The sequence below is a fragment of the Perissodus microlepis genome, chromosome 17, assembly GCF_051167445.1.
Source record: "Perissodus microlepis isolate ML-2025 ecotype Zambia chromosome 17, ASM5116744v1, whole genome shotgun sequence".
Lineage (NCBI taxonomy): Eukaryota > Metazoa > Chordata > Actinopteri > Cichliformes > Cichlidae > Perissodus > Perissodus microlepis.
The window spans coordinates 17,791,458-17,810,701 of NC_140477.1; the positions used below are offsets into that span (position 1 = coordinate 17,791,458).

Here is a 19,244-nt window from a genome sequence, read left to right on the forward strand (position 1 = left end):
ACATCCGCCGCCTAAAATTAAACGTTATTTCCCGCCTTTATTTAATTGTACCCATAGTGAACAGGACCGGATTGATTCTGGTTATTTTCCTCGTAATTAATCTTTTTATAACACCTATAATGTGCTTTAATCGCGAGCGCGCATGAATGCCGCTTTAATCGTCGTTTCTCATCAGCGCGCTCATTTATCGCATCCGCATATTAACTTCATCTTTACATTGAAATCAAATAATTCCCCTGATCAAAAATAAAATAGAATATAATTTAAAAAACGCTTTATTTACCTCAAAAGCAGATTAATAAATCATTACAATTTGACGCTGTCGTTATTCTGTAATTCTATTTAGACACTGGGTGGGATTCCATAAATGAAAAGCTCGGCTCGTCCCTGTGTGGAAGTAGGCTGCTGAATAATTCATTGATTTTTAAAAAAGACGCATTTGGCTGTAGTCGCGTTCGTAAGTTTATACAACGAGGTTTGTGTCAATTATCTTTAATTTATTACCTTAATTGAATTTCTCCCCCAAAGATAGATTTGGGTGTGATCAGTTTACATTCTCCTTCAAAGAGTCAATGCGCATCATGAGAGATAGCAAGCCTCCAGCATCCTCCCTCTCCTCTCCTCTCCTCTCTTTTTCCTCAGTGCATTTCACAGAGAGAAGGATCGGATTTGCTTGGTGCTCCTTTCAATCAACCATGGTGTCAATAAGCAGGCTGGCCGGCCTCTATATGCTCAGTGTGTGTCTCTGTGCGTGTATTGGTGTGAAGCTTTTGCTGTTTGTAGCCACGATCACATTTTCAGATTTATTGCCTACATATGTATATTTTTCTCTCCTCCTTCTGAAATGTTTTTCTGTAATTGCTGAGGAGTTTGTGAATCTTTTTTTTTTTTGGGTGTTGATTAGACACCGAGCAGCTATGGCTTCATCTGTCCTTTGTGGCAGGGGAGAGAAAGGGGCTCCTCTCCTAACACAAAGGGACGTGCAACGTGTTTCTGCCACTGTGAGGGCTTGTGTTCTGCGGTGAAATATCTGCAGAGCACAAGCCCTCACAGTGACAGAAACTGTACAGGCACCACATAAAAGCCTATATAGATAATAGCCAGTTACAGTTACACAATATACAGTTGTGCATTGCTCAATCAGAAAAAAAATCACGTGCAAATGCCCACAATCGCCTTTTTCTTACATATAACATAATATAATCTTACTTTCATTCGGCTTGTGTGCCAATATTGGGCGTCTCCTGAATTAACATGATCACCTGGATACAACAAAATGGGGTTAAACACAAAAATAGTATTTTTTTAAAAATAAGAAATCTCATTTTAAATTGCATCAAAATCATAATAAATCATAATAAATGACTGATAGATCACTTCTATTTTAACCCTACAATAGATTCCCATTGGTTTCTACTGCCGTTCTATTCCCATAACTTGCTGTGCTTTCAGACCCGGAAGAGCTGGCGTGTTCTGTACAGTAAGTACGGTAAAGAGGCCGCCTTTGGTTGGCCCGTGTGCTCGTGCAGCCTGCCCGGTACAGCCTATGTGCGCGCGTGTTTCCTCCTCGCGTTGAGTTGTGACGCTGTGACTCCGGGACCGAGGGCGCGCGCGCACCATCACCGCCGCCGCCACCACTACTCCTAGCGCTGTGCTGAGAGTGTGTGTGTGAGTGTTTGTGTGTGTGTCTGCGTGTGTGTTTTTCCCCTCCCCGTCCACAGCTCCTCGCCCTCTCGTTCTTTTTTCCTCTGCCTCTCTCTAAATGCCATCGGCGCCTCCATCTCTATGTCACTCTTCCTTCACGTCTGCGGAAAAAAAAGCCTCCACCAGTCCAGCGTCCACTGCAGGTCAGTAAATATTTAGATTTGCTCTGAAGCCGCCGCATCCTAAATGCCCCATCCAATGAGCTGCCGCTTCCCTCGGTGGCTTTGTAGCCTGTCTGTGAGCTCACTGACGGTCTGAGAATGATGGGAAACTTTTGTGAATGTGCTTTTTTTGGGTGCTAGATTAAATGACTATAAACGAAAATTATGAGTAAAGCGGTAACATTTTTTTTATCTTTTTTTTTTTTTTTTTGACTGGACTTCAGTGAAGCCGGAGATGAAGCTACCCGTTACACCTTCATCTCTCCCCCTCAACATCGCTCTGTGTGCACTTGGTGGAATTAAAAAAAAAAAAAAAAAAGGGGGGGGGGGGGGGGTAGTGTTGACAATACTGGCTACAACATCCATAACGAGCGCCATTGTTGCGTTTAATGCTAACTGCTTTCTCTATCCTTTTATTTATTAGCAGCGCAAGCGAAATTTGCTTTGGTTGGCCGGGCTGATAATTAAGCTAGCATTTCTTTTTCTTTGGCTCGCCTGAGTCAACGGATTGATATGTAAAAAGGCTAAACGACAGCCGGTTTCACTTCTTAGATTATTTAACCCACACCTAAAATAGCACAGATGAGTGTTTTTAGCGACCCATTACCTCTCGCATTACCTGGTGGTGCAGGCGAGAATCCCATACAAGCCGTGAAATTGATCTGATTACCTTTGCCGGCGGGTCATAAGAAGGAGCTGGGCTTGCTGAGGCTGCTTTGCACCCCCACACGCACACACACCCAGCCCGTTATTAGTTTCCTCCATCTCGTCTTTGGTCCTTGTGTCTCGAGATGGCGGTGTGTTTGTGTGAGTGCGAGAGAGGGAGAGAGCCGCTGTTTAGAATGAATAGGAAGCTAAATCAGGGGCATCACACGCGCACAGTCACGGGCCAAAAAGCTCCAACGGTTATTTGCACGCGGGGAGCAGAACACGAGAGAAACCCTCGGACACCTTGATGTTTTTTTTCTTCCCTTCATTTATTCGCTTCTTTAAAAAAGAGGATAGGATTCGATAGGATAAAAAAGGATAAAAGGATAAAAAAATACGGTGTTATTATTAAAATAATATAAACTCGGATTAAAAACGTAGAAGAAGAAGCAGCGGACCGCTCGAGCGGATAGCACTTTCACTCCAATTTCCCGTCACAATCGAAATTTCGTTATTGCATGAGGTGTCAGAGAGGCTGCTGGCACTCCGAGCTCCACTTTAAACTCATTTAAACCACAAAGATTAATAACATAAATAACATTTTTTTTTTAAAAAATCAGCCAAACAATTTAGTGCCTGAATGATGAATGACTTCTGTTTGGAGATGCACAAGACAAGAGGTGAAAAGGCCCTGCACCTCAAATGAAAGATTACATCAGTGCGTCTGGCGAGACGTGATATAAAGATAAGAATCACAACTCAGTCAATTGGCAGCCCCCTTTTTTTCTTTGCTCTGTTTTTTTCTTCTTCGTTGGGAAGAATGACACAAAATCTGATGTGCTAGTTTTTCTTTTCTTTTTCTTTTTAAACACACTCGAAGAAAATGTGATCAATCCTTCAGCTCTTGCTCATTTAAATCGTTCTAGGAAAGCCAGTTCTGTTTTTAAGTTTCACGCGCCCAACAAGCAGAATTTTACGCCCTAGTTTTGTTCTAAGAACCAGACTTGGTTCCCATGCTGACAGAAAAGCAGCCCCACTTTTTTCTTGAAAAGACTAGAAAGGTGACAAATGACTCACTGAGTAAGAAACAAATAGGTTACCTGCGGTAATATACGGGTTTCAAAATGTATAAATGAGCGCTTAACCAGTAAAAAATATCACAATTTACAGCATGACTATAGCCCGTAGCATTTTTAATCACTGGCTGGGCATCTCTCTTTTTTTTCCACAGAAGCTCTTTGGATTATGTTCTTATGTCGTGTGTTTTCTTGCGCCAAAGTGCTTTTTGATTAAAAAAAATATTTTAAAAATTTATATTTCACAAAAATTAAGTCTAATTCTGGCTGGGTATCTTAGATCTGTGCGTGCCAGAATAAATAAAGATACGTGACACATTACGACCCCAGATAACAGGCCGTAAATGCGCACACACGCATGCGCACAGGCGATTTCTTTTCAATATTATTTTAAAATAGCGCCTCTTGCTTCTTCTTGGCTCTAAATGTACCTCACACGAGCTGCTACTCATATCATTTGAATTTCTTTTCCTTTTCAAAAAAGTATTGATATTACTGTAGTGGTAGCAGTGGGCGAACACTCACTGGTGGTGGCATAACTGTTACACCATCTAATGTATTATTATAGTATGATTTTTATCTCGCTGACCTTTGATTAATCAGCTGGCGGAAGGAAACTTTTATTTATGAGGGAAAACAATGATTGTAATTTTGTGAACACGGGACGCTGAGGAACAAAGTAAACACAGACACACACGCACACGCACACGCACATGCACGCAAGCATTAGACGTTATCTAAAACATTTGATCCCCCTAAACACACACACAGGTAATGGAATAATCCGTTCTTGTGTTAATTGCAGTGAAGAGAACAAAAAAAGAAAGTGGCTCGATTTTAATCAAAGCTGGCTAACATAATCTCGCAGAAATTATCTAAGCCATCAAGAAAAGGACTGGACCCTCGCCCGCGTTTATGAATAAACCTTTAACAAATCTTTACGCACAGCATCGGTGCTAGTTGTAGGCCATTAACTACAAAAATAGACTAATGTGGGCTCGTTTTAGCCCCTCTCGCTTTTTCGTCCTCACACACACACACACAGAGAAAAAAGAGCCAAAGCCACCATTTCTCCCTTCGTGACGACAGTTTAGGATTAAAAATGATTTTTTTTTTTTTTTTTTTTTTTTAAGAAAGGGAGAGGCAGTCTTATATCCCGCGCTGAATAAGCCCCGGCGTTATTGACACCGAGGCTTGGGGACTCAAGTGATGGGATGGCTTCCATGTCCCATTCTCTAAGCTTCGATGCATCCAGTCAAGAAACAAAAACACATAATCGGGATTTTAGGCCACATTTTACCGTCGTGTGTTGCCTTCGAGCACCTATAACGGCTACTTTGTGGATAACGCTCCGCGATACTTTTTTCAAGAGGATAATTACACGAGTCGGCTGACAGCCTGACAATGGCAGCTACAGCAGTTTGCGTCCAAGTTCAGTTTCGGGCTTTGCCTGTGTGAGAAACGCTCGCTCTCCCTCTCCCCAGGTAGGGCTATCCTGGAGAGAGGGAAAAATAGCACGCTTTGCCAAGTCCTCCTCTGCCCGTGCTCCCAAGCGCTCGGTTAAGAGCAAGCTTAATAATTTCAGACGGGATTGAATGAATGAGCCATCACCTGTGCGCATGCAACTGAGGACTCACCTGCTAAATAATCTGTCTGATGGCGTCTTCATTGGTCACCTTAATGCTTTTATTTATTTATTTATTTATTTGGTACCAACCCCCCACTCTAAGGAAGTGACCCCCACCTGATATTACACCCACAGCAAATTCATGCCAATACCTACGTGGTGCGAGGGCGTGCGCGCTCCCGCAGCCGCCTCGAGAGGATTCATTTCCTGACTGTTTACACCGCGGTGACGTCACTTCCAGTGGCTGCCCCCAACACACACACACACACACACACACTGCTACTATTACACACCGCCAGTCTGACAGTATACGCAGATCAAACCGGGATTTAGACATAAAAAACCTACCCCCTCCCACACAGACACCTGCCCACGGGGAGGGATAGAGGGGGACTGTTTCTCAGGTGGAAGACGTAGGGCATCATGGCCGTGTCATGGCGAACACATCCTTTTAAATTCCAGTTTGCTTATTTAAAAAGAAAAACTGGCCAAAGCGAGGCGGGCTACGGTCACTCGCAGTGCGAGTTATCAATGCGCGTTATTCACTGCTGTGAATAAATCTTGACATCGCTCGTTGTTGCTCGTCTGTCTGAGCTGCAGTGAACAGGTTGCAGCTACCGCACAGAAACCGAGTTAAGTAACAGCCAGTAATAGCTTACATTATAACTATTTTTTTTTAACTTTTCATTTTTTTTTTAAACTGGAGGCTCAGTCACCCAGGCGTCCCTGTCCGTGCCGGCTTCACGGTGAGGAAATCGGCTCAGTTTGGATCTGCCATTAGAATAATGTGGCTGTCACCGCGAGAGGACGCACTGTCACAATTTTAAGAGCATAAATGTCCCGCAACATGCCGTTGGCCCAGAGCAACAGGCTCTGCAGCAGCTTCTGCTCTTCTCTTCTCGCAAACTGTAGCAGGAAAAAGCGCAGACTTTAGTGGCTGTTGTAATAAAAGTTTTTTTTCTTAGAAAAGGAGTTTTATTTTTGGTTATCATTTTTATACTTGTCAACTTTAATGACGCTGAAGGTTAATTTATAAGTTTTCCCTTTTAAGTTTATAAACGTAGGTATCATATTTTATAGATTAATTCAAAATAAAATAACTTCCTACAACACGAGTTTTGCACACCTAGCACGCTTGCATGCATAAGACAGCTGTTAAGTGTATAAGGCCTTACTAAAGTACAATTTTCATATTTAAAATAAATATACCTCTTTTGATGAGTTCAGAGAAAAAACAAACAAACAAACAAACAAACAAACATTAAAAAGGTAATAAATTCTTGCAGCTCTTCCATATATTCCTTGGCCCAATGTTGTATTCAATTAGAGCAGGCCCCTCCCCTTAACTGATGACACTGACAGACCCTCCTTAAGTTGCGTCGCGCCACAGCTGTCTGCAAGCATTGAGCTGCCTGGCGCCATCCTGAAAGAATGCCTTCACTGTAAAAAAAAAAAAAAAAAAAAAAAAAGAGAGAGAGAGAGCGAGAGAGAAAAGGAAAAAAGAAGGGGGACTGGAAGGAGCAAGAGAGAGAGAGAGAGAGAGCGAGCGAGAGAGGTAGGGCAAGGGTGAGTAAGCAAGAGACTCACAGACCTAGAGGGAAAGAGAGAGAGAGAGGAGCGGAGTTAATGGAGAGGGCTTCAACTGCGCACAAACAGAGATTTGATCAGTGAGTTTAACTTGCTGGTGCTGGTCAGTGCGCAGTGAAGCCATCCACTGCAAACAAGCCCTGCCTGCGCCCCGTGCGAGCCTCCGCTACTTGTTGAGCTGAAACACTGACTTTTTTTTCCTCGCTGTTTGTTTGCTAAGAGGAAGAAGTTCAGGAGCTCTGCGTGGGACCGGATTCCATTTTGGACGTATTTCTGTGACAGCACCTCAGTTGCATTTGTAATGTTGGGTATGTTCCCTGTTTAATTTCTGTGTCTTTGTTTAAAAAAAAAAATCGCGTGTGAATTTGCTTAAGCGTGAGCGTCCTGCCAAGTTTTAGAAGCGTTGCATGTAAACAAATGTGAGAACGTAAGACAATAAATTCTCCCCTCTGTCTCCAGGTGATCGGAAGCAAGCGCGGAACCTGTGGATTTAACAAACACGCGGATTTGGGACAGTTTATTTCTTATCTTTTGACTTGTACCAGTTTGCTTCAGCGTGCATGAACATTTGCTAAAGCAACGAAAAAATATATCTAAAGAAATCAAGCGATGGAAGTAAGTGCGGACCAGCCACGATGGATAAGCCATCATCCCGCGGTGATGAACGAACAGCATCCTGGCTCACATCACCCGGGCCTCGGCCACTCATACATGGACCCTTCGCAGTATCCCCTCGCTGAAGATGTGGATGTACTCTTTAATATCGATGGACAGGGGAACCACGTCTCTCCATACTATGGAAACTCTGTCCGAGCCGTCCAGAGGTACCCTCCTCCTCCACACAGTAAGTAAACGGCCTGTTAAGGCCTTTTATTTAATCATTTGCTCCCTTTATTTGTTTGGATGCCCGTGCGTAATTGCAGGCAGGCTCCATTACAGCTCGGAATTATTTTCTCACTGTGACCCAGACAAAAGAAAAAAGGAAAAAAAGAAAAAAAAGAAACGAGTTTCGATTTTAGCCCGGGTTGATTCGACTTATAAAACTCAAGTGTTGTGAAACCACGGCGTGAATATGTGTAGTTTACGCGTATGGTTTCTGAGTATGGCTCGTACTGAAGTCAATTCCCGTTTAAAGTTCACAAACATGAGCTGACTCATATGCTGGTGAAGTTTTTTTTTCCTTTTTTAAAAGCTCGTGCCCAATTTGTTTTCTGGATCGATCGAGTGTTTAGTTACGGATTTAAACAAATAGACGTGTTGGCACAGAAACCAGAGATACATCTGGAATACTTTGGTATTTATGTTTTTTTGTTTTGTTTTTTGGCTTCTGCTCTCACACTCCAACTGTCTATTTTCTAATGTGCCAGTCACTGACGCGTAGTCATTTATGAAGTTTCCTATGATGTAGGCTTTAACTTCCTCAACAGTCGAGTTACTTTTGAATTACATGCATTCATATGTTGCATTTAGGCCCGCTCAATAGGAAGGTTAAAGGGTAAATTTACGCACGTGCGTGGCCACATGAAACTCTCAAATTTCTACACACTAGAGGGGTTCAAATAATTTCTACGTGTAAACAAACTGTCAGGATTTTTTTTAATGTAGAACTGGATGTTGGTCACAGTGAATGATTGCTTCTGTGTGTGGAATAATTTTAAAAAAATAAATAAAAAATAAAGAAAGAAATGTCACCTGATTTGTTTGCTTAATTTGTGTGTAAAGCTTAAATCCTGCTTTTTCAGGCCTGAAGCCCGACAACTCTAAATGGCGATGTGTATTTGTTTTTGCTGCAGAGTGAAGTCAGGTTGTGATCTTTTCTGTTGTTTTTCTGTGCTGCCTCAGGTAGCCAGGTGTGCCGTCCCTCATTACTGCACGGCTCTCTGCCCTGGCTGGAGGGGAGCAAAGGAATCCCCCCGCACCACAGCACTTCTCCCTGGAACCTGAGCCCCTTTCCCAAGAACCTGCACCATGGCTCCCCGGCCAGCCTGTCCGTCTACCCCCCAGCCTCATCCTCCTCCTCCCTGTCTACCGGTCACTCCAGTCCACACCTCTTCACGTTTCCCCCGACCCCTCCCAAAGACGTATCCCCGGATCCGGGCATATCTACCCCCGGCTCCAGCAGCTCCGGGCGGCAGGAGGATAAAGAGTGCATAAAGTACCAAGTGACCCTGGCCGAGAGTATGAAACTGGAGTCAGCTCACAGCCGGAGCGTGGCATCAATCGGAGCAGGGTCATCCTCTGCCCACCACCCCATCGCCACATACCCACCCTATGTCCCTGAATACGGCCCAGGCCTCTTCCCACCAAGTAGCCTGATAGGTGGGTCATCTTCTAGTTATGGTTCCAAAACAAGACCAAAAACAAGGTCCACTTCAGGTAGGCGTGCGCTTTATTACATTCCCTTTTGATCTAACAGCATTCCCCAGAATTGCAGCCTTTAATGATCAGCCGTGTTTAATCTCACATAGATTTCTAAAATAAATGCCCATAATCAGCACGTTCATCCCTCACATGGAGGTTTAAGGCCGCAGGAGTCAGTTTAACCCAAACAGCCGCAAAAATACCTCACAGATTTCCCTTAATGGTCTGATTTAAAAAAAAATAATAATAATATGAAATATAATAATAACACCAATAAAACAAATAAAAAAGACGCTATATTTATTTAAAAAAATAAATTAAAAATAAAAAATGGGGGTAAAAGATTAACACCATTGAGAACTGAAATAAAAAAAATATGAATTTAACTTTTTTTATATTGAGGTAAAAAGGAAAAAATCATGACGCAAATGATTTCCGAGTTGAACCATAAATAAGGTCATTTTTTCATCTTCCTCTGCACCAACAGAGAGTGGGAGAGAGACAGAGGGGAAGCCAACTCTCTGGGCTGTGTCGCCCCGTTTATATGTTTAAGATAATCCCATTATTGTCGGACCAGTGCACGCCACAGTTGCATTGTTTACCCAGCGGTAGAGCACCGGATACTGCTCGTTCATTCACAGGGAAAAAGCGGCTGAACCGTCGCCGTGGCAGAGTGCACGAACCACCGAGGGGAGGGAAAAAAGAAGACAGACAGACAGAGAGGAGGGAGATATTTACAAATTGTGAAGAGGGTGGGTAATTATTTTAAAGGTTATTTCAGCGCCGCTGAAAACCAGTTTTCTGTAATGAGATTAATATCAGCGTCTTTGATGGGGAGTATAGAAAACAGAGGATTAGTTGATGCATATCATCGGGATTATTCAGCACTATACACTGGGCCATTAATGCAAATAAAGATGTGAATTCCGGGATCATGTGAGATAATGTGCAGTTAAAGATATTTGGCGATCTGAAGAGTTTCATTTGGATGTTTTAATCGGGTCTTCAGTGCGGCAGTGTAAACTCAGCGCAGCGCTGAAAGCTTTTCTCCCGGAGCACCAAGCACACTGTGCAAAACGCTGCATTGCAGAGGCCTGCTTTTCTTAAGTCACATGCATTGGATCAGTTCCTGTTTGATTTCTGAAACATATTCTCAAGCCAAAAAAAAAGAAAAAAAAAAGAGAGAGAGAGAAATAGCAACACACACTTTCCCAGGTGCTTGCATGTCTGTCACATCTAAACGACGCGGCACGACCCGGACCGACGCATCTCTTTTAGTCTTTGTGAAGAAGTCGAGCTGTGTGTGTGTGTGTGTGTGCGTGTGTGTTTGCAGCTCGAAAAAAAGGGGAAGTGTGGCTGCATGCCTGAGAATGCAAAAGGCTCTCGGCGTTGCACAAAAGCCCTGTGTGAGTGAGTCTCTGCTTTCAAATAATCTGACTATGTGTGCAGCGAGCTCCCTTGTTTCAGTTTCAGGCCCCCAGTATACCATAATCCAACTGTTAGTGCGCGTCTCACCTGTCGGTGTCACTAGAGAAGTGCCAGTCAAACCTGCCCCCCCCATTTCAAAATAAAAGATTATTATTATTATTATTATTATTATTATTATTATTATTATTATTATTATTATTATTATCATTATTATTATTATTATTTAAATTATATAAATTTTCAATAAAGGGAAATTTAATGACTCGGACGAAGGCGGATTTGATTAGATTTATTTTAAAAAATTGTCACGCTCCAAAGTGGATTTTGCTCAGTCTGAAAATCCTGCTCAGAGACTCGCAGTGCGAAAAGTTTTGTGGTTTACTGAAATAATTTATGCTTTATGGACCTTAACACAACTGCTGTATTCGACACCAAAACTAACCACATGTGTTTAATGTGTGCGTGCGTGGTGTCTGTGTGTGACAAATAAATCTACTGCAAGCCTTTCTACTTTCTAGTTATTGTTATCAATATCATTATTGTTAATTACTGGTACTAGTTTGTCTAGTTATTATTATTAGTCGATGTCATTATTAATCGTTCTGTGCTTTACAGAATACTTGATATATATATATATATATATATATATATATATATATATATATATATATATATATATATATATACACTTTTCTCTAACCTCTTTTTATTCTCAGCATTGATTGCATGAACCAGTTATTGCTGGTTATTTTAAGGACCAACTGACCTGGACACTCTCTCCATCTTCTCTGTGTGTGTGTGTGTGTGTGTGTGTGTGTCCGTGTCCGTGTGCGCGTTGGCTCTTGCAGAAGGTAGAGAGTGTGTGAACTGCGGGGCCACGTCGACTCCGCTGTGGAGGCGGGACGGTACGGGTCACTATCTGTGTAACGCCTGCGGACTCTATCACAAGATGAACGGGCAGAATCGCCCTCTCATCAAACCCAAGCGACGGCTGGTACGTCTCCACCATGTTTCTCTGTTGATGACATTTCCGTCTCTCTCTCTGTTTTTCCCCTATCCAGGAAGAAGTAGGCCTATTAGCTGCAGGAAATTGACTCGACAAGTGCAGGTCTCTGCTTTCAGATATTACCACAGAAAAAAAGTGCAGTTTTTTTAATGCAATGACAGTGCTACTTTTTATTTGCTAAAATTGTCATTGATTCACACAGTAGGCCCCATGTATATCATAGAACGCTACCTGTGGCCATCAAAGCTTTACAGCTATTGTACGACATCTGGACTATTTCCACTTGTAGTACCTTATTTACGTCCTGCACAGTGTTATTTAACTTTTAAATATTTAATTTAAAATTGCACTGCGAGAGCCTTAGTTTTACTTTTTTTAAAGAGAGATTACATTTTCTATCTTTCATATTTAATTGAGCAAATAAAACAACCCCCGGGATAAAACAAACAAAAAAACAAAACAAAAGACCCCCCACTCTGATTCTAATTAAAGGAACTGAGCATGGCTGCAGTTGTGCACTCTTTACAGCATCCATTTTTTTTTTATTTCATCTTGTAGGTGAGCCTATATTGTAGCTATAAGCAGACCTTTTTGCTTTCCAAGTGCAGCTATTTTTACAGTTATTTTGGGGAAAGCCCCTCTCATCAGAGCTTACATCTCTTATGAGCTTCACAGGAGTTCCCCACTCTTTGAAAAAAAAATCTTTCGAGGCAAAAATGGCCGTCCAGACCTCTTCTGCTCTGGACTTCTTCTCTGCACCACTTTGCCTCTATAATGTAACTACTCAGGAAAGAGCTGCCGGATATCTGAGCAGCGCAGATAAGTCGCTTTCAACAACACAAGCCCCGCTTCCCCAGTCAAAACATAAAGGCTGAGCCAGCCCGAGCCAGGCCAGACAGAGAGCCACGACGAGAAATTGTTTAGCGTTGTAATCACCGCTTAAATACACGAGGATGCTCAGGTATGGGTAACAACCAGGTCAGTTTGACCTTGAACCTCTTTCTCGCGGAGGTGAAAAGGGTCAGGAAAAAACTGTACAGGCCAGAAAGTGAAAATTAGCACGAAGATAAGATCTGCGAGCCGAGTCATTTCTCTATGAAATCACCACATCGTGTAAATACCAATCCTGTTGACCTTTCATTGCTGATATTTAAAGTGTTGGCTGCGAAGAAAAAAACAAAATGTTGGAAAAATAACAAAACCGGTTAAACTATGATGATAGGTTAAGTGAATAAAAATAGAGATTATTTCAAAAGGTGTGTTCCTCCACTGTGATTGGGTATTCACAGCGATCAGCAGCAGTGGTTATTGGGCCACCACGTGTGTATAATTGGAAAATCCTCCCTGAGATAATGTAGTCCTTTACGTTAGCGTGTCCTCTGCGGTCACCTGTCTATTGATTGTTTTTAGAGATTATAACATCAATGTCAAGCCACTGCAGCAAACTGGCCTGTGAGGCAGGCAGCTGAAATCCATCGGAAGACATGACTTTCACTGTGGCAGGATGGAGCGAGGGTTTTACTCTGCTAGTAGCCTGCAGCGAAGCCAAAAATACCCACTTCTTTCTTTCTTTCTTTCTTTCTTTCTTTCTTTCTTTCTTTCTTTCTTTCTTTCTTTCTTTCTTTTTCCAAACTGTGTGCTTTTAACTGGCGTGCAATTATTGCCATGTGGTTCATTTCACCGCATCATGTATTCATATTTTGTGCGCATATTGGAAGAATCCAAAGCATACATTCCAGACGAGGCCTTTTACGTTTAATAGATGCTAAATCTATACGTTTCATCTCCTTCCTTTTCCTTTCCATTGTCTGACGTCACGTGTTGGCTTTTTTGGAGGAGGGGGTTAATTTAATCACATTTAATAGCTCTCCCATTTCAAGGCCCTGCTTTTATGTGTTCTGTAAATATTTATTCTCCAGGAGGTATGAGCTCTACGTGGCTATTTTTAGCCCCGGGTGAAAGCAACCCTGTTTTCTTTTTTTAAATTTATTTCTTTCCTCATTGAAAAAAAATTTCAGCTGGCACTAAATGCAAAAGAAAATGCACTGGGTAGAGATATACAATGTATATATTGTCAAAATAAAAGCTTCCTGAATGTTTCAAGCAGCTTTGCGCAATGCTGGAGTGAAAAATTAAAGACTGTATTTAAGCAGGTATAATAGAAAATGCATGTGTTGTTTCTTTGTTAAATCAATCGAGGATACCATGGATACAGGGCTGCTGAATTTACACCAATTTATCCCGATGACTTAAAAATTCCACAGATATCCTTGCAAATCCCTCTTAATGAGTGCCACATGGCTATTTCGCGTAAGCAAAGTTAACTAGTGTGTGTATTTTTTAAGCCATATTTAAGTGTTAAAACGAGCCCTGAATGATGGTATTAAAGCTGTTAGAATAAACCTCAGTGATGATTGGGTCATTGAGTGGTCATGTGATGGTTTTTTCTTTCCCCTTTCCCTTTTTTTGGCCTGTCTGCAGTCGGCAGCCAGGCGGGCAGGGACGTCGTGCGCAAACTGTCAGACTACAACGACGACGCTGTGGCGGAGAAATGCCAACGGGGACCCGGTGTGCAACGCCTGCGGCCTGTACTTTAAACTGCACAATGTGAGTAATAAACCTTCACTGGATATCTCTCATAACTATCGAGGCTTGCCTCCAATATTTATTCGTCCAGCTCCCATCTATGTCCCCCTTCTCCTCAGATCTGCCTTTTTTATTTCTCTCCCATCACGTCCTGCTGGGCACCTTCCCCTCTCTCCCTTTGAATATTTTATCTGACTTGTCCCTGCAGAGAATTTCCGGGGCACGGCGATAACAAATACTGTAGAATTAATATGATTTATTGGCAGTAAGTGCGAATCTAAAATGTATAAGACCTAAGCGAACTAAGCCCGCAGCCGCCTTGCTTTTGAATATTAAAGAAGGGGCTTAATTAAAATTCGATTAATTTTTTTTAGACCGTTCCCCCCCCTTCTTCTTCTTCTATTTCTAGCCTTTTGGTTCCATGCGCGCCAGGGACTCTGAGTCCCCCCTCTGACCACCAATCCGTCTGATTCGTTTTGGGTTGGTTAGTGCCTCGCCACATCATTTCACATCCTCAATCTGAAAACCCCAGGGACGCGTTTATCTCTCCCTCTCTCTCCTCTCCTGTGCACAAAGCTGTCACTTTTAATCAAACTGCCATTGTGGCTGAAACTAATAATAATAATAAGCAGGATAACTGCTCTGAGGCCACATGTAGGTAATTTTCCTCCCCCTTGTACAGACAACAGATAGAGGTTGCCTATACCCCTGTGCATAAGGGGAAGAGTATCCTGCTCTGCTGGCCAGCTTGTCACGCAAGCGCTCTCTGTTAAATCATTTTCCCATGTTACTTTTGGCACATAGTGAGGCGGTGCAGAAGCAGATTCAGACCAAGGTTAAAAGGAGAGTAGAATAATATTTCCCCTTTACATATTAGCATCTGAACTGACCCCGACCTTGGCGTAATTATGAAATTAGTTTATTTTGGTAAATCCAGACTTCTGTTGGGGTTTGCTCCGTTTGAAACAAATTCCACATTCTTCATGGAGAATTTAGTGGAGTCCCCGCTGGCCTACATGGGCTCCTAATGTGTGTAAGTGTGAGCGTACAAAACACCTGATGGTAGCAGTCTGTTGTCCCGTAAGCTCAGATAAGAAGCTTGTGAAAACAGAAAAGTTGCCACAAACACAAGGTTGTGTTAACACCCAAAACATAGACGGCCTTCTCTGAGTAATCAGGGGTTTTCTCACTGTGCCTGTAAGGTGTCTTTCTCATCTTTATATTTCTGAGAGGTGTACAGTCCTCACACTTCTGTACGGATGCTGAGGTTTCAGGTGGTTAGCTGCTGGTTTTTGGAGGGAGGATGTGAGAGCTTGCACTGTGCATTGTGTGGGGGCCATTGACTCAAATGCTTTTTTTTTTATATGCTCGGGTATTGGTGGCCGAGCACACGCTGGAAGCCCAAGAATTGTTTCGCGAGACGGTAGACATCTCAGCATCAAAGAGCGGAGGCTAGACTGGCTTTCGGTGGGTGTAGCATGCCCTAGAACTGGAATCAGGGCACGCAAGGCAGAGAAGGTCACCCAGTATGGAGTCAAAGCTTAGCGAGTGAAACCCACATCACTGGGGGGAAAACAGATCTGTGCCCTCCACTAATCATTGAGGCCGCTGTTTAAAGAGTCAGCGAAAAATGCCAATGTCTCAGACAGCTCGAGAAATCCCTGTTCCCATTTCCCCGGGAAGAACCACTGAGAAAGATCAGGAAGCCAGTCGGCCTCATCCACCTCCCTCATAATCCTGCCCACAGTCGGAATTCCATCATCCAGCTCTCATTCCTCGCTAAAACCTATGCTGGAATATGGCAGCTGGGGCCATTTTGGCCAAGAGTCGGCCACGCAGTCGAGAAGGAGGGTGGAGAGAAGGACTTGGCCGACGCTGACAGTCGTCATGGCCATGTGTCTCTGTGGTTGACCGGCTGCACATTAGCTGCCAGACTCTTCTCCGTCTGTGTTCTGCACACGCTCTCTCCATCTTCCCTGCACCCCCCTCCTCCCCTTCATCTGTCCTTTTTCTCTCTTTTCTCTTCCTGGCATAGCTACAGCCTTAGATACAGTCCAGCTTATAGGAATCAACATTCATATCCGACCCAACACACACACACACACACACATTCTCACAGTATAGATAAACAATCTTGTGTTTCGGGATGGGACAGCCTGATTCGCCTCGTAATGGGACTCCATTACATATCATTATGTCTGTCCAAAACCCCAAAATCTGCCTCTAAGAGAACTAAAAAGCTCTTTGTGCACCACATTTTTCTTATTTACTCTGAAACTCTGTGACACCCCCCACTTACGGTTTGTTTTGCTTTAATATAAATCTCATACTGGAATCTTAAATTTTAAGATTTGTATCTCATGTGAAATGTTCACGAGGACCAAATACTCATCTGCCATCTTTTTCTTTCTCCTTTCGAGAGCAGATCAACCGACCTCTGACCATGAAGAAGGAAGGCATCCAGACCAGGAACAGGAAGATGTCCAGCAAGTCAAAGAAGAGCAAAAAAGCCCAAGATAACATGGACGACTTCTCCAAGAGCCTGATGGACAAGACCAGCTCATTCAGCCCGGCCGCTCTGTCCCGCCACATGTCATCCTTCCCCCCCTTTTCGCACTCCGGCCACATGCTGACCACCCCCACACCCATGCACCCCTCCTCGAGCCTCCCCTTCACCCCGCACCACCCTTCCAGTATGGTCACAGCCATGGGTTAGAGCTCCCCGCAGTGCACCACTCCTGAATCCTCAGCCTCGCCACCACCGCACCTTTCGGTACCTCTGCTGACCTGCTTCCATATCCTAAACGACAAACTGCTTCTCGGTCCGATCTAAGCTCCCCAGTCTCACCGCCGAGCCACGGCGTGTGAGTGCAACAGGCTTTAGGCTCCTGTTCTCCTCAGTTGTATCTTATTTTTTATAAAAATCGAAGTGTACCTCTGCGATGTGAATGCTTTGCAGACTTGACTTGACTGTGGCGCACGACCTCCAGGGGGACGTTTTTTTGTTTTCCCTCCTCCCCGAGCTGCCACCACCACATTGAGGCTGTCCTCCCAGCTGATCCACACGATAAGGAGCTCCATTTGTGTACAAAAAGCCATTTTTCCACACTTGACATCACAAAAAACTGACATTAAAAGAAATTTTGTGACGCCCTCTTCCTCAATGTCCAAACCCGACTCTCTTCACCTTGCACCTGTGTAACAGGACCCCCCCCCCCCCACCACCACCACCCCCTTCCCGCTCCCTTGCTTCCTCTCCCTCTTCTCCTCCTTCTTCTGCTGAAGATGAGGAGAGACAGACGTTGAATATATTTGTACAAATTGTATGAAATACAGTACATTTAATGAAGACTTTTTAATTAAGTAAGAAAAAAAGGAAACATGCCCCTGGGCAGCTAACAACAAGAAGGGTACGAGTCGCAGCAGGTGGAGAGACTTGCCACCGGAGGAGTGAGGAGAGGCTGCCTCCGAGTCCCGGAGGAAAGAAAAAAAAAGGGAGGAGGAGGTGAGGGAAAGACTTTTGAGAAAGGGCAGGCCTCGGTTTTTGCCTGCATGAATTGTGTTGCATTAAGTTTGCAGAGAGTCAGCGGCTCGGGCTGCGGGCATCTCTCTTCTTCTTCTTCTTTTTTTTTTTTTTTTGGATGTGCTATAGGTCTCGGGCAATTGGTTTGTGTTGAAGCGCGCACGTACAAGCACACACATACACGCACACACTTACACGCACGCACACACTCGCACACACTCGCACACACTCGATCACCTGAAAGACTTTCTTCCTGCCCACAGATTATATGCATTGTGAAAAAAGTTCCTGTATTTGTTATTTGTATGTATAAATCAGAGTACCAAAAATACGAAAGAAACAAAGATGTAGAATTATTTCTTTATGTTATGCAGACTGAATGGTTGTAAAAAATTTAATAATAATCACTAGTGTAAAATATGACTGCTTTTTTTGTTTCGTAATTTTTTTTTTCCTCTTTGAAAATAATAAACTAGTTTAATCTCTGTTGACATGTTAGCTGTGGTTGAGAGCTGTCTTTTCTGTCTGCCTATGTGCTGTGTGATCTTTGACACATGCTCACACACCCCCACCCACTCACCTACCCACCACAACCACATCTAGTAACGCCCACCTTTTTTTTTTTTTACCCAGCATTCACAGGAACAGCTCTTAGGTCAGTTGAGCACAAACAGGAAGTGAAGGAATAAACAGCAGCAATGGAGGAACAAATCAAATGGCAGGGTCAGACTGGCCACTATGCGTGGGGCACCGTGGGCTCAAGTGGCTTTTGTGTCATCCGACAAATACATAAACACATCGCGACCGACATGCAACAAAAAAACATCTGTCGTACACTGAGCGAGAAGGACCCAACAGGAAGAAGCATCGTTTCAGGCATTTTTCTTGCATGCTAATAATGACTAATAATTAAGTCAGATAACAAATACAGGCTGATATTAATTTAAGCTGAGAAATACTGCATATTACAATCATATACATATAACAATACCACATAATAATATATATAAAATAGCCACATGGCTGTGTGCAACACCCTTTAAAGAAAAAAAGTTAATGAACACTTCTAAACATTGAGTTAACCTCACTGAATGTATCACCTCTAGTAGTGAGAAATGATTAAAGCGTTAAGCAGGAGTGGAAAAGAGGAACTACTGTATGTGTTTGTTTCAACCTCTGAACCGCAGAGCGGATAAAGTTCCCTTCATCTTTAATATCCTTTTGCCCGTCAGTTTATTAAGTGATCAGTTTTGCTCGAGACATTTCCACAGCTCGCGCTCAAAGTAGAGTTTTAGGGCTGTTAGTGCGAATGCATGATAGTGGCCTGTGTAAGGAAGCAGGAAGGAGAGAAAAGAAGATAATGAGCTGATATTAATATGAAAGATTGCAATGCAGGGCTGCAGAGCTCAGTAATACACTGTAGTGGGTGATTAGTGTTGTTAAAACTGGGAAGTTATCACTATATGCTCTGTACATGCAATCCAAGACATGATGCATATATGATTTATTCCATTCATCCAATGAGTATGACTTTGGA

General features: G+C 43.1%; 1 protein-coding gene across 9 annotated transcripts; it reads left to right on the top strand.

Annotated features, from left to right (window-relative positions):
- The first annotated feature begins 1,606 nt into the window (after nt 1–1,606).
- Nucleotides 1,607–18,205, top strand: gata3 (GATA binding protein 3). Of its 9 annotated transcripts, none has more exons than XM_084909943.1 (7): nt 1,607–1,847; nt 7,024–7,111; nt 7,263–7,647; nt 8,646–9,179; nt 11,441–11,700; nt 14,080–14,205; nt 16,610–18,205. In XM_084909943.1, the coding sequence occupies exons 3-7, from the start codon at nt 7,413–7,415 to the stop codon at nt 16,898–16,900; spliced, it is 1,446 nt and encodes a 481-aa protein (XP_084766069.1). In that variant the 5' UTR covers nt 1,607–1,847; nt 7,024–7,111; nt 7,263–7,412; the 3' UTR covers nt 16,901–18,205. The 9 variants fall into 9 exon arrangements, with proteins under 9 accessions (XP_084766069.1, XP_084766070.1, XP_084766068.1 ...); XM_084909947.1 differs by lacking the exon at nt 1,607–1,847 and having other exon boundaries at nt 6,675–7,111; nt 11,441–11,497; nt 11,654–11,700; XM_084909950.1 differs by lacking the exon at nt 1,607–1,847 and having other exon boundaries at nt 6,675–7,111; nt 8,646–9,122; nt 11,441–11,497; nt 11,654–11,700.
- Nucleotides 18,206–19,244: the final 1,039 nt, after the last annotated feature.